This window comes from Magnolia sinica, chromosome 14 (assembly GCF_029962835.1).
Source record: "Magnolia sinica isolate HGM2019 chromosome 14, MsV1, whole genome shotgun sequence".
NCBI lineage: Eukaryota > Viridiplantae > Streptophyta > Magnoliopsida > Magnoliales > Magnoliaceae > Magnolia > Magnolia sinica.
The window spans coordinates 51,790,216-51,806,419 of NC_080586.1; the positions used below are offsets into that span (position 1 = coordinate 51,790,216).

At 40.9% G+C, this 16,204-nt stretch overlaps 1 protein-coding gene and 1 long non-coding RNA gene across 2 annotated transcripts; both read left to right on the top strand.

Moving 5' to 3' along the window:
* The first annotated feature begins 4,160 nt into the window (after positions 1-4,160).
* LOC131225590 (UDP-glycosyltransferase 73C6-like) lies at positions 4,161-5,836 on the top strand. The gene has a single exon (XM_058221141.1). The coding sequence runs from the start codon at positions 4,259-4,261 to the stop codon at positions 5,816-5,818; it is 1,560 nt and encodes a 519-aa protein (XP_058077124.1). The 5' UTR covers positions 4,161-4,258; the 3' UTR covers positions 5,819-5,836.
* Positions 5,837-12,620: 6,784 nt separating this feature from the next.
* On the top strand, positions 12,621-15,988 carry LOC131225848 (uncharacterized). Its single transcript, XR_009161588.1, has 3 exons — positions 12,621-12,790; positions 14,156-14,270; positions 15,898-15,988. It is a non-coding gene; the product is annotated as an uncharacterized LOC131225848 (long non-coding RNA).
* Positions 15,989-16,204: the final 216 nt, after the last annotated feature.

The window sequence follows — 16,204 nt, forward strand, 5'->3', positions numbered from 1 at the left end:
TATAAGCTTATTAACTCCTTTGGTATCAGCTCTGAGTTCCCAACTTGACGCCAGATGATGAAGGAAGAGATTAAAACCCTCCAAGCATTGAGGGTAAATTGGCCAGAAGCTAGTCTCAGGTAAGCCGTTACAGCTCGGACGAAGGAGCGCAAAGAAAAATGGTGACTTCCCCTTCGGCAGGGGCACCGGCGGTGTTGAGGGAATCTGGCGCCCTTATCTGCACGGAGTCCGAGATCTCAAACTCCGAACGGATCCATCCCATTTGAGACTCCGCAAGCACGGAGCCTCCCGGGATGATCTCCGAAGCCCCCCCACTCGTATGCATCTCGGCACCGCCTGCCGATGAGTCTCGGGGGGCTCGGGTAGTTTTCTTCTTGCCCGTGCGGCGTGTCTGAGCCCCCACTTCTTTGCTTCTTCGGGGTGGGGGGAAGAGAGGTACTACTTCTAAGGGGCCTTCGGAGACCCCTCTCCTATCATCCGAGCTCCCCGACCCGAAGTCGTCATCCAGGTCGTAATCTTTTCGGACCATGTTTAAATCGGCCGACATCCCATAGAGGTAAAGGAAATAGAAGCGACGCTAAAGGAGGGGGGACTCATCGGACGGTCGCTGGGAATCGCCTCTGCCGGAATCTCCGAATCGGTCGAAATCGCCTTCGACGGAAATCACCTCCTTAGAGAACCGACAGCCACACGAATTCGAAGTGCAGAAATGAGGAGTGTTTCTGAAACGCTAGGGTTTATATAGCCTGGGAAGGATATTCGCATTAATGACGAGGCATAATGGCCGCAGTCGAATCGTCGCGAGCCGACTTCAGAACACACGTGGCCGCAGGTCACTGGCTCAAGCTCTGTCAGACTGCGTACTCCTGACATTGGGTGACGAGCTCTGGATAGCGGAAGCGGCGCTTAAACAGGGGAAGCGTCGATCGAACGTCTCCCGTGGCATACTTGGCAATCAGTCATAGGTTCAGCGACGATTCGAGATCTTAACCATCACCACGCGTCCGCTGGAGGTTAACCCGTGAACGAAAAACCCTGAGGACGTATCTCTTCAAACATAGAAATCATAATTGCAACCACACGCGTGGAAGGTATGATAGGGGAAGATATTGATCTTCCGCATATGTTTACTCTTCGAGTCCGTGTCCGAACTTGGAAAGTAGGGGGCTTCTGTTGTGGGAAGATCCGAGTCCCTTCAATTCCGAAGTCCAACACCATCTTAATCCGATTGGATATATAAGAGTTAATCTGAAATGGTAAAAACAACTAAAGGAAAGGAAGATTCTCGGCTCAGCCACAGTCGCACTCCTGCTCCGAGGCGGTCGGTTCGGAGTAATCTAAGGTAGGAGCAGTTGGTGTGAAGCTCAGACCGAGGCCTACTTATGAGATCTCGGGCCACCCCACTACTGCTCGATCAGAGACGGATCATTCGACTACCCACATCTACATGTCACTCGTTATGAAGAAATCCAATCCGACGGGTTAAGTCCGCTGCCCACCTCGGAGCTTGGAGGGGAGACCTCGAGAGTACATGACAGACGAGGGGGACCGAGTCACCATGAGTCTGGACTGAAGCCTGTCCTGACCTCTTGATGCTACCCTTGCTTAATGACCCGACGGAAAAGCCAATGTGTACACTAGTCCAAGTTCGAGGCTCGGAGTGAAGGCCTCTTTAGTCGAAGATGCTGAGCCGAGGCCGAGTCCGAGTCCGGACGTGAACATTCCATGCGCCGAACTAAAAAACTGCCTTAAGCGAATACTACCGAATATCTTGCCCACAGATACGCCCCTCTGCACGATATGCTACATGATCCCTAGATTACGAATAATATCTCCACGATCATAGTATCTCACTAATTGAGCGAATCATGCCGAGATTAACGGACCCAGACCGTCCGATAGGCATATATAATACAAGGAGATCTCATTGCTATAAGTACGCAAGATCTAGCACCCTCTCGCTACACCCAAACTTATACTTAGATTCCTTTGACTTGACTTAGGCATCGAAGAGTCCCCTGCCTATACCAGGGTCTCCTTTGATTGTGAGTGTGCAAATTTAAGACGTTGAAATAACTCGGAGTTCATGGGTTGTAGTGAAGAGCCGTCAAGATTTAGTCATCAATAATATTCATCTTTTATGCGCGCTAGAGTATTGGATACAATTTATTTTTGGCCTGTCCAAAAACGAACTCAACAAATTAATGGACGGAATGATTTCTCACAAGCATATGCAGGGAATCCGCGTCAAAAATCCTATAACACAGTGGCAGTGTCAGTACGGAATCCACATGGAGAGGTGTCACCTCGTAAGTGGCCGGGCATTGAAAAACTTTCAAAGAGATCTACTTCTACAGGCCAAGTGAGTACTCCACCCTCGAGGTCATTATTAGACAGTAATCCACACGCAAATGAAACGTTGCTGCGTCAGGCAGAGCTCGATGCAAATGAAACGCTGCCACGCCAGGAGTAACAACTTGGTGTTACCGGGCAACACCTGATCCCCCGTCCTTGTCAGAAGTGGATTGGCCGGTGTTACTGGCACCAGCTATATAGCTGTATTGGCGCAGCAAGCTCGGTAGGTCTGATTACCGGGAATTACTAATATTCAAATCGACTATACATTTGGCAAGTTCATCTTAACGCTTGAGATGAAAAATAAGGCAGATCTAACTATCAAGTGGACCACAGTGCAAAAGGTAGTGGGAGTTTGAACATCTACCATTGAAACCTTTTTAGGGTGATAGTAGTTTTGGATCAATGTGAAATTTGTTTTCCTCTTCCCTCATGTTTTTATGACCTTATTCATAGATTGGATGCAAAATAACGCCTAACTATCAAGCGGACCACACTGCAAATGGCCGTGGGAGTTTGAACGTCTACCAATGAAACCTTTTTGGATCATAGAAGTTTTGGATCAACATGAAATTTGTTTTTCCTCTTCATTCAGGTCTTTGTGACCTTATGCACAAATTAGATGGAAAATTAACGTTAGGGTTGACCCTACGAATTGTTTAAGGGTGAAAATCATTAACTCCGATGCTATTTGTGGTGTGGTCTATAAGATCTTTGGATATGATTCATTTTCTTGATAATGCTCTAAAATGACATCTAAAACTAGATGAACAATGTAGATATAATAAATACATCACTGCGGCTACGTAACTTTGATCTCCTTTGAACCGTTCGTACAACCCGGAGCTCAAGGAGCGTCAGTGCTCGTCTTCGTACGCGTGGTACACCAGCCAAGCCGCTTCTGACCTTTTCCTAGTTCGATGTCGACTATTTTTGTAAGACAGATACAGATTCTCGCGGCATGGTTTATCTCTAGTGGCCTGTCAGTACAATTGCTTAATTAATGAAGTCAGTTATAATTTTTAATTCTCCAGTCACACGCTACATAGCCTTGTAACGTGAGGGCATGCGTCAGCAGAGGTTGAAAGCTTGTGACTAGTGTAGAGCACACCACCCACCTCGGTACTGTGTCACTATGACACATACGTTTTATCTTCATTCTATCAAAGCTCAAGTGGACCACACCACATGACGCCATGGAGATAATGTCGCCCACCGTTAAAATCTTCGTAGAAACATGGCCAAGGTAAAACACAAATCTCAGCTTGGTCCGAAACTTTCATGAGCTCAAGATGCTTGCGATGGTAGGTGCTGGATCCATAACTGTTTCCAGTGGTGTGTTCACTTAGAGGTTTAGATCACCCTTTTGTTGGGGCATGCCTTCAAATGATAGGGCAGAATGGATGAAAGGTGTGTATAATATACATACATCATGGTAGGGCCTGCAGAACTTTGCCACATATATGCAGTACCCCATCACTAAGTGGACGGATGGTCCGATATGTGGCTAGGATATCTACACAGTGCTTCCATGATTAGGTCATGCAGACCGTTAGTCTATTTGGTCTTACCATGGATTGAACTTACCTATAAATCTTTGCGTATTGAAACCCAAGTGATCCAACCTCTATCAGTTGATCAGTTGAATGTTGTACAAGGTTGTATTGATATTTTTGTAAACGTCCAATAAATTTCCACTAACCCGATGTTCAAATAATCAAATAAGCATAATTTTTTGTTCTTCTAAGGTGGGGCCCATAACTTCAACAGTTTAAATTCGACTTCTCCGCTACCTATGTGATTTTAAAGTAATTTCGAAGAGCCTGGCTGGGTATTTTCCCATTCCCAGTTCAACTATATCCAGACCGCCTTTCTACTCCTCGACTTCAATTCCTAGATTGAAATGGATCCAAAGCTTCACCACCAGCTTCATTTTGTTCTGATCCCTCTCATGGCTCAAGGCCACATGATTCCCATGATGGACATGGCCCGATTGCTTGCAGCCCGCGGTGTGGTCATCACCATAGTCACCACAACAACCACCGCCTCTCGATTAAGGGCCAGTGTCGATCGAGCCGTGGAGTCCGGCCTCGAAATTCATCTCCTCCACCTCCACTTCCCAGGCCAAGAAGTGGGCCTACCTGAAGGCTGCGAGACCCTTGATGCCGTTACTTCAATAGACATGATTAAGAAATTCTTTGCCGCAATCGACATGCTACAACACCCAGTAGAACAGTTCCTCCAAGAAAAACAACCCCTCCCAAGCTGCATAATTTCAGACATGGGCATCAGATGGACAACCGAGACAGCATCGAAGTTCCATATACCAAGGCTCATCTTCCACGGGACGTGTTGTTTCTCTCTCTTGTGTGTGCACCAAGTGCGCCACTACAAGCCACATGAAGGCATTGGATCCGATTCCGAGCCATTCGTCGTGCCACACCTGCCTCATCGGATTGAGATCACCAAAGCCCAATTGCCTGGAGCCTTTGCTACCGCTTCAGACATAGCAGAAATCCGTGAAAAGATGAGAGAGGCGGAGCTAATATCTGATGGCGTGGTGGTAAACAGTTTCTACGAACTAGAGCCAGAGTACATCGAGAACTACCAGAAAGCTACAGGCAAGAAAGCATGGACCATCGGCCCAGTGTCCCTCTATAATAAGGACGGGTTAGATAAAGCTGATAGAGGCAAGGAAGCGTCCATCAATAAGAGCCAGTGTTCAAGTTGGCTTGATTCGAGGAAGCCCAAATCCGTCATTTATGTTTGTTTTGGTAGCATGTGCCGTCTCATGCCTGCCCAGCTGATAGAGATCGGCCTAGGCCTAGAAGCGTCAGACCAGCCATTCATTTGGGTGGTTAGGAATGGTGAGAAATCGTCCGAGATGGAGATATGGCTCACGGAGGGATTTGAAGAGAGGGTAAAGGAGAGAGGTCTTATTATCAGAGGGTGGGCACCACAGATACTGATATTGTCGCACCCTTCGACGGCAGGGTTCTTAACACATTGTGGTTGGAATTCGACAGTGGAGGGTATTTGTGCTGGTGTGCCTATGATAACATGGCCACTCTTTGCAGAGCAGTTCCTCAACGAGAAACTGGTAGTAGATGTTTTGGAGATCGGGGTCAGCGTTGGAGTCAAGGTAAGTGGTAAATGGTGGCAAGAGGGTGGCGTTGAGGAGCTTGTGAAGATGGATGATGTGAAGAAAGCAATAGAGGTATTGATGGATGAAGCAGAGGAAGGGGAAGAAAGGAGAAAGAAAGCAAGAGAGTTTGGGGAGAAGGCAAGGTGGGCCATGGAAGAGGGTGGATCCTCTTACATCAATATGACCCATTTGATCCAGGATATTATGAACCATGTTTTAAAGGAACCATGCATCAAAGACCATATTACAAAAGAAATTGAGCTTAATAGTAAGATGGAAGGTGAACATGTACCACCATGTGATGACCTAAATGTATAGCGGGGGGGGGGGGGGTGATGGATTGGGTGCGGATTTTATTTGTATGGAAATGGAGATGACTGGAATGAAAGATGGACCAAAACCACGGAATTAGTATTCCAATTACGGAATTAGTATTCCAATTTATGAACCATTTTCTTTAAGAATGTTTCCCGGCTGATGAATGAATGGTGGGATCGGTTCCAAGATTATATTGTTAGTTGTTACATTTGGTTGTTTAACTTGTTTTATTATTTAGTTGTCTGTGTTTCAGGTAAAGAAATTCAAATTACAATTAGATAAATTTTCAATTTCTGCATTTTTAAGAGGAGAAATTATCTAGTGGTCAAGTGTATCAAAACCTTTCCATGCATCAAGTTGAATTTGGACTCATTGGCATCTACATCGCTCATCTTGATCACTCTTTTAGGCTTCCCTGAAAAATGAAACTGATCAGATGATCCAAATCTGTAATGTCAGTGGCATGCAGAAATGGTTGGAAAAGATTGTTTGAAGATGGGTCTATTCATGGATGCTTAGGACCATCACATTTATGCGAGTATTACAGAGTATTGGACTGTACAGAACAAGAGAGGAGAAAGGAAGCAAGTGATGGGAGAGGAGAGACGAAGAGAGGGAGAGAGGGAAAAAAGGGGGGATGAGTTCTTAGGGTTTGTGATGACCAAAAGCATAAGCTACTCTCCTTATTTTATAATCATACAAATGTGTGCATTCCGTCTAGGGTCCATTTGAGCCTGTCATAGTACTGGGTTGAGCGTACCAGACCAATCATTCAACTTTTTGTTACATTCTTTTCAATAGTGTACGGAAGCTATTCAACTGACCATTGGTTTATGAATCCTTTCAACACTCCTTAAACTGGAGCGTATCAAACAAATATGTCCAGCTTATTACTGATGAATGATTCTTGTAAGCGTGATAACAGCTTGGTGAATATTATTCGCTAATTGGGCCTTGGATGAAATATATTGGGTGATAACTTCTTTGGATGCTATTTTTTCTCTGACAAAGTGGTAATCTACCTTTTTATGTTTTATGTTTTGTCGGTTCATGAAAAATTAGAGTATTAGCTATATATGAAATTGTCTAATTATCACAATATAAAATCATGGGTTCTCCACTGAAGATTTGGAGTTCATATAGAAGAAATCCATTGGTATTGATATTGCATAGACATTCATATTCATATCTATTTATAAATATTCATAGACATTACCACATCCACACGGGAAATAAGAGTGCATAAAGTAAGAAGGCTTTTATTAAAAATAAATAAATAATTGTTAATATGGGTTCTTATAGCATTTCAAAACCTTAATCCAAACCCTAGGAAACCTTAAAACCCAGTTCACCTAGTCCTGCTAATCCAACAAAACCCTAAACCTGGTCCTGAACTTGAACCCTAAGAAAAACCTAACCTATAGAATCAACCACCTGAATCAACTCACCTAGTTGGCCCACATAGCCTACCCGGTTAACTCACCTTGTGAAATCAACCCCATAACCTATTTTGGCCCAAGCCCATTCAAAAGTACAATTCAAAAAAGAAGGGAGACAACAAGGCAGCTTTGGAGAGTCAAAGTAGTCCATGTGCATAGGAGGAACCATCCTCCGAAGCTGAAGTAAAAAAGCAAAGACAAGCGGCACCCAAGGTGCTGCTAGCCACATGGCACTAGTTGTACTTCAGTCAATTGCTCACTCGTGTGCTACTATCTTCCTTGCTTATTTCATGCATGTGCAAAATTCAAAAATTACTCCGATACCTCTCTCTTGACGCAAAATTACACATTATGCTATCTAAACCAATATATGAGATCTTACCACATGGCAATCTCAAATCCTAGCCATCCAAATCATTTTTCACCCCAAGCTTTACAGGAATTACCAGAAAACCGGCCTAGAGGGCTATAAATACGCCCCTTTCCCTTAACAATTCAAGCATCCCTCATTCCTCATCCACAACCATTTCTTAACAATCCAGAAGCATCCTAAACCTCCTTAGCCATCTCCCACCAATGAGAGTCAGAGTGAGAAAGAGAGTTTAGCCTAGGTCCAACCCTAATACTAGCCTCTCAAGTCAACCTAAGTTCAATCCAAACCACTCAATACGATCTTTGTAACACTACTGTTCTTTCAACTATCTTCAATCAAGCTTCATCTAGCCCATAACATTTGCAAAACATAACATTCATCTCGTCATCCAACATACTTTGCACCAAATTTGCTCGGAAGTATGCTCTGTGGCTTACCGATCTAATCAAATCATGCCCAATAGAAAACTTACCTATTACTTCACATTTTGTCACAAAACCTCCAAAATGGCCTAGTGTTTCGACCAGAAACAAGTGTCAGGGATTGGAATATTTACACTCAACAATAACAAAGGAAAATTGAAGAACAAACATTATCACTTTATTTCATTAATCCGAATTCTTATTACATCCATTACACCAAAATCCCTCTTTAGGAATAGTTGAAAACCGTTCCTAAACCATTTAGGAACAATTTTCAACCGTGGCTAAGGCATCATAAAAAATTAGGGATGTTTTAAAACCGTTCCAAAATTTTCAAGAATGGTTTAGGAATTTTCAATTTTGGAATGGTTCTAAACCATTCTTGAAATAGGGTGTCGCAAAAAATTAGAGACGGTTGAAAACCGTCGCAAGTTTTCAATTTCCAGCCTACTTCATAAATTTTGAAAACTGTGTTTTTTCTTATTTCAGAACGGTTTTAAATCAAAAACCATGCAACTATCAGCAAATTTTCAATAAAATTGTAGTAGCACATTATACAATGTTAAGCACATGAGAAAAGTCTGCATCAGTAGTAAAGATTTACCAAAATGCATAGCGAATAAACCTTGGCCAAAAAAAAACATCCAAGTTGATATAACCCCTTCTCCAACACCCTACATTTTCGTAACAATTGGCAGAAATCCTACCATTTCCGACTCAAGCATGAAACAATATCCAAAATCATGATACAAAATGAGCAATGTTCCCAAAGCTTCTAAATGACATGTGGACGAAAATCATCAATCCTAACTATCTGTTTGTTCATAACCTATTGGCACACCATGATGCAAAAACCAAACTAATCGGATGATCCTAATCCTGTAAATGTTTGTCACTTTGCCACAAACATCCTTCTTTTTACAAGCCATAGATCAGATGGTCAGCATTATCTAACTGAAGTTCTTCTTTAGAAACATGATGGTTTCAAGATGATGAATCTACCTTTATTTTTTCTTTTCTCCATCTTGACTGTCTACTTTTCATATGATTGCTTAGATAGTTTTTGACAATGTTGGCTGGCTCTTAGCACCAACTCCAAAGACCCTCAACAGGGTAGCAATAAGAAATGTCCATAAATGTAAAACAATAAGAAAAAGACAGTAAGATATAACATAAAACTGTAATTAATGTGAAATGTCCATAAATGTAACTGGCGCATGGTAGCAAGAAATTCACCTGGATAGAGTTGGATGAATACAAGATCGTCTCAAACAGTAATGGAAATGCTGCTCCAACAGGGATCTCAGCCAATTTGGGGCCCAGTCTCTCGATAAAAATTCCAAGAACCTGTTTCGTTGCCACTTAAAAATAAGTCCCTTGCCTCGATGAACCAAGGAAACTCCATAACGCTAGGGATTCTGTCAAGTAACTGTGTATTCTGCAATCTTGATAACCCATAATTCATATAATCTATGATCTCTAATACAACTGTGAACTAAAATGAGATGAAATCATTTTTAAGTGGCAACCAAACAGGGCCTAAGGAAATCAGACAGATAAACCATGAAAGTTGTCAAAGAAGTTGGTCACGAAAGATTGGTTAATCAATGAGGCTTAAACAACTAGTCCTTATAAAGCAACTCGATGCTCTTAAATGCTGTTTTTCTACTCATAATTTATTTTTTGCATCCAAAATTGTTCTTTACCTTGACAGCTTTACAAAAATTATATTTAGCACTCACAAAACAAAGAAAAAGAACTCACAAAACAAGAAACAGTTGCATGAAATGAGCCATGTTACCATTTGAAAACCTGAGTAACAAATAATATTATTTACATTCAGTTTCAAAGGAGAAATGAAATCAGTCCTAGGTCAACTGGTCATTGGCACAATGCCAAGGTTGATATGGTATCATGCCAAAATCTTGGATTCGCATGTCCAATTGGAGTGTCATCTAGGATTTGCATGTAACAAATCAAAATTCACCAGAAATGGAAACACTATTGCAGGGTTCAACATATTAGCTAGAATCACTTTTTCATTTTTTATTGTTACATTTTACATGTGCTTCACAGACTGGATTATACTAATTTAGTAAAACATCTAAATAGCATATTATTTCCAGTATCACAAGTTATGTGGTCACATATTAAATCATATGTAGTGGCATGGAATTTAAAGAAAGCCAGAGTGATGCAAACCTGAAGTAGTCCCATCCTATCCTGTATGGATGTCTGAGATTTTCCCATTCGCCAAAAGACTGACCCAAATATTATAGCTGATGCAATAGACATTCTTGCCTGAACTTTGTTTGTCGGCCCATCATGAGAAGCCTAAGAATAAATATCATTTCGAAGTCAGAAGCTGATAGAAGAGAAGAACTTAGGAGAGACTTGGAATTGAAGATGACTGTTCCATTAAGAAGGTGTCTGAGCAAAAGCTATAGAATTAAAAAGAAAAAAAAAAATCTTAAAATTTGTCTTAGAATTCGATTGAAAGGTGTCATCACGTTATATGAAGCTAATGTTATACATACAGAAATTTTCTTGTTGAAACTCACACGCTTTGTGAATATCATATTCTGGGACGACTTCTAAACCACAAATTTTTCCAAAGTATATTTTCAATCACCTGACTATTTTACTCGTTGAGTAGCAAATTACGAAAACATTCCAGATTATATGCAACAAAGGAACACAAAAAAATGACATTTGTTGAAGTTCTAAAAAAACACTGGTCATCAATCCTCTTTGTTGGGATTTCCTGCCAAATTTTGTTGGGATCATCAAGGCCTCATTTTTGGAAATTGGACTTGCATATAGAATATTTGATGTGTTCTGTGAGAATGCCTCAACAAGGTCATCAGTCCTCTTTTGAGAAGAATGGACACCTTCAGCAGAACTATAGTCAACTGATATGAGATCGGCCAAAAATTCTGCAGGATTCACATGGTCTGGGCAATCATACCTGGTTAACAATCAATTAGCTATTGCACTCAGAAATTAACTGCAAGGAGAGATGCAGCTATAACTACAAAAACTTTGGATGTATTATACTATCAAGCATGACTTTCTAGAAACCATGATATGATTTTGCATAGAGTTTTATTTTAACGAGGGATGTTTGGTCTTGATGCATCAGGCTTTAAGACAAGTGTTCTGATGCACCCAATCTATACGAGTCTCATGGTTCCGGACTTTTGGTATGATGGGCCCTAGAACCATGGATGGATGCCCCAAAATCTTCTGGATTGGAAGATCATTGTGATCCATCCTTGGACCTTTTCTCTGGACTAGTTGCTGCATTTTTTTCTCAACAATTTCTTTCTAGGCGACTAATATAAGGTTAGGGTCTTCCATTGGGAAGACTTTTTAGGCATCGTCCATCAGTCGATGGTCTAGATCACCAAAACCATGAGAGCCACTTGAGAGGACCGCATAAATCAAGACACTATATTCATCACGATGCATTGAGACCCTATAATTCCTCCCAAGTAATCAAACCATGGCATGTGACTTCTCTATCATTCTAGTGACAAAAAATAAATCCTAAACAGGGAACAATTATACAGACTTTTCAACTCCAGCCAATAGCAAGCAGTACTGCACATTTAAAACAACTCCATAGATACAAAAGCTTTTAAAGTACAATAGATAATACAGGTTTAGATAGCAACCCGAATTTTGCAAAGTATGACAGAGCTTCTTGTGCTGGACCCATTTAAACAACTGCACCTTCTGATAGAACATGTAGGCAATTTGGCTAAACAAATCCACTCATATGAGTTCACATTTGAAGAAGAAAATCTGAATTTAATATAACTTCTCTGAATTTTCTAAGCCATCCACTAGTTTCTAACGCTATATATAAACATACCTTCATAGTTGTAGAGGTGTTCACTCACTATATAACCTTTAGATTCTAAAACACACCTTTTAGCAGAAGTTTCAAAACTGGAATTGACAAAGCAGCCACAGGTCTCACACATGGAGAATCGTCAACAACTCTCCATAGTCCAACCCTGTTAGCGCTGTCAAGTGCACCAGAATTCTTTATATATGCTTCCGTCTCTTCATCCACAAACATATAAAAGCAAGCATTTCTCTTCGCAGCCTCACTAATATTTCTTGGCTGTTGTATTATGTCATAGTTTCCTGGTAAATGACATATTCCACTACACCAAAATCGTGTATTTGGAATGACTAGAGCTTTGGTTTGAAAACGGTTGTAAGACGTAACTAATTTGATACGGTTATAAACCGTATCTAAATTTATAACCCTATAGAATGTTTTAATGACCAGCGTTGTTGTTCTCACTATTTTTTGCGTGTCCCACTTTTGTTTTGGATCTTCCTGAATTTTAGAAGTTGTTTTATAATTGTATTTAAAAACAGATGGGTGGAGTGGATTTGAATAAGAACATCTCAGTGGACCCCACAGCCCTAGCGGCACAAAGATAAGTATGCCCGAGGATCACTGTCATTTTTCTCCCATTTTCTCTCTGGTTACGCCCGAAGTTCCCCAAACAGCTCCGAAGCCATCATTTCTCTCTCTGTTGATCTCCCTCTCTCTCTTTATTTCTCTCTCTCCATCTCCCTCTCCCTCTCCCTCGATCTCTCTTTAGATCTCTCCCTGTAACCAACACCCAAAGAAACCTGAAGCGGGATTACCTGGCCAACACCCCTGAAGACGGATTGCCAGGTCCTAACCCCTGGGTTGCTGGCGGAAACCCTAGAGGTTCAGAAAAACTCACTGTAGATCTTTTTTTTCTTATGATTTCTGTTTATTGATGAAAGTTTTTCTATTATCTAAGCACAACCTGATTAATCTATTCAAAAAGACCATCTAATCTGATTAATCTATTCAAAAATTCACTTTAAAGTGTCAATCTCCCTCTCTTTCGATCTCCCTCTACCTTTCTCAATCCTCTCTCTCGATCTCCCTCTCCCTCTCCCTCGATCTCCCTCTCTTTCGTTCTCCCTCTCTCGATCTCCCTCTCACTCTCCCTCTCTCTCCCTCGATCTCCCTCTCCCTCGATCTCCCTCTCTTTCGATCTCTCTCTCCCTCTTCCGATCTCAACCCTCTCTCTCGATCTCCCTAGAGACTCCAAAGTGAGCTCTATTGTGGAAGCCCCCTCTACAAAGTCGCTTGGTGCGTCTCTTCTAGTAATTTGATAAACGTTAATACCACAATGCAACCTTTATGTTCCTGCTCCTCTCCTTCAAAAGGGGGGAAAATGCTGTGGTATGATCAGTCTTGTCTTCTGTACCATTGGAGCTGTTTATTTCTGATAAATATCATCATTTTTACACATGCTTTATGATTTCTAAGCCCACATAGAGGCCACCCCATGTTGATGGCCTCACATGCCCACTATGTGTGGCCCTACTAGATGGTGGGGCCCATCTGATTGCCATTGGTGTGTTGTAGATTTCTCTTCAATCAGAACACATCGCCAGCTAGTTGTCAATGGTTATGTTGGAGCTCCTTGGTTGTAGCTGTCTAAGCATGCGTTATCATACTTTCACTTTTGTGCGCCACCATAGCAGACTTTATCCTTATTTAACATAGAAAACATCAAATGGAAACTATGGAGTTGAAATTTTATGAAATATCAGAAAAGCTTGGTGAATCCCAAAGAAGTCAGAATATTGTTGATTAGTGTCGTTTATTTGTTAATATAATCATTAGATTGATTTCAGACTGGCATAAAACATTTTGACTTCTAACTCTTATGGATCAGTCTGGACCCTGTGGTTTGATTCTAGTACAATTTTTGTTCGTAAACAAGGCTGCAATTTGAAGTATTCTCAAACCACATTTCCAGTGGAAACCTTTTGACACCACCTGCAGTTGAGAAGGTGACTTTCTTGGATATAACAGAAAATGGATTCTGCATTGAGTGGGTTTTCTGGTTTCATACCAGCCTGAAATGAGGTTCTGGTTCATTTCTTCTCAAGGAGCAGAAATGAGCAGGCTATCTGTTCATTGCAATCTTTTGTGGAAACTGCTCCCCTTTAAAACTGCTAGTCCAAGACACCCAAGTGAACCCTGAGATTACTCAATACTATTCTGATCAGATTTTGTTGTTGTTGATTTAAGCTTAGCGGAGCTTCAGAAATTATATCACCTTGCATTAAACGGGTCAGAAGAAGAAAAGTCAGCTGCTGCTAAGATCCTTTGTGGTGCATCTCTCAGCCACGGGTGGAATGTCCAGGTAGGGTATGCATATCTTATAATTCTAGCATATGTAATGTAGACATGGACAATGCATGTCTTGGTGTTAGACAAGGTTATGATGTATCAAACAAGGGGAACCTAGAAAACCTAAAATGACCACACATCTGGAGTATACATAAACTATATTGGGAAATGCGTTATTGTATAAATCCTATTTTTAGATGCATAGGACAAAGAAATTTGTGTTTGCAATCTATATCAAAACAAATTGGAATTATAAAATAGTATGTGAACACTGCCAAAATACAATGAGATCAGTTTGGGTTTTTTTTTTTTTTCCTCGTAGAGGTGGTGACATGCCGAAAACGAGTGGAACATGACAGATTTTTTAGAAAATGGAGTTTCCTTATTTCATGGTTTTTAGCTGAGTAGAAGATGAGTTAGGTGCTAGGACTGGAAAATTGGAAGGGGAAGAGAGAAGAGATTGAAATGCTTGAAGATATAATAAGCTCTTGTAGGTTACTCAAGTGGTATAAGGCCCTAGTTGTTCATTAGGTGGGCTCCTCAATGTATGTGCCCTGTCCCAAAAAAGAAGAGAGAAAAGATCCACATTCTATGAACTGACCTATTTTTTGGTCTGGGCACATTCATGATGAGGCTAGTGATGTACAGCGAAGATCTTGCACACAAGCCTACAAGTACATCTAGTACCACTTGAATGAGTAATCTTATTAGCATTCTTGCTTATACAGCTCACATAAGCATGTGATGAAGGGAAGGACAGATACTAGTCATGTTTCCTAATATTTGTAATGAGAAAGTAGCCATAAGATTGAAGTTGTGTTTCTTTCAAGTGGGCCTGAAGGTATCCTGACCGCACTTTGGAGTTGGATGCTCGGTATGAATCGTAGTGAGGAATTGTAGACCATACCACATGAAACTGTAATGATTGAATCCCCACCATTAAAAACTCCATGGGGACCACAAGAATGTTTATTTTCCATCCAACCTACTAATAAGGTCACGAATATCTGGACAAAGAGACCACACAAATATCAGCTTGATCCAAAACTTTTGTGGCCCATGAGAAGTTTTTAACTGCCAATTACCACTGTTTCTTGTATTATGATCCACCTGAGATTTGGATCGGCTTATTTTTTTGACTCATGGCTTAAAATGAACATTCAGTACATATGGACAGCGTGGATGTAGTCACATACATCACAGTGGGTCCCACAGTTGGGGGTCACCTGATCCGCTGTTGGTTGCAACTTGCAAGCACACGCCAAGTTTCGAAGCTTAATTTAGAAAATATAGCATGATATCATATAGCGTCTTGGTGGGCCCTGTTTATATATATATATATATATAGTCTTAGTTGCTGGGCATGTTTCTTTATGTTGCTGGGCAATGAACTAATTCCTTTTATATATATATATATTCACGGAAATGTTCGAATTCTTTGTTAGCTTGAAAAATGTACCCTGTTTATTGCATGTATCACATGTATCCTGTTTATTTTCAAGTACCACACGTGTTAACTTAGAAGTGTGCACATGTTACACATTAAGAGTTTTTTTTTTTTTGCGAGTACCACACATGTTAACCCAGTTTATTCCCCAAAAAGTTCAAAATGATAAGAGCTTAATCGCCAATGTTTGTAGGCTGTAGGCTGTCAATGCTGATTCTGTTTCAAACCTGAGGAGTGAGCTCGGACACCTGTTAGCTGATAAGAGCCATAATCTCTAGTTGCAGTTAAGTACCTTTCCCTAACTTAAGTTACTTAACTTACATTTAAATAATTATCTTATTCTTTTTCTTATATATTTCGATATTTATGCTTTAAATGTTTATATTTATGATTCTTTGTTAACTGATGTTGTTAAAGTCCAATCTGGTAGTTGCACATGCGTAACATCTAAGATTCCTAGGATGAATATTGATTTCTTTTATCATCATCATCACCATCCA

Coding starts and splice junctions, on each gene's coding strand:
- LOC131225590 (XM_058221141.1), top strand. CDS start 4,259: ATGGATCCAAAGCTTCACCACCAGCTTCATTTTGTTCTGATCCCTCTC.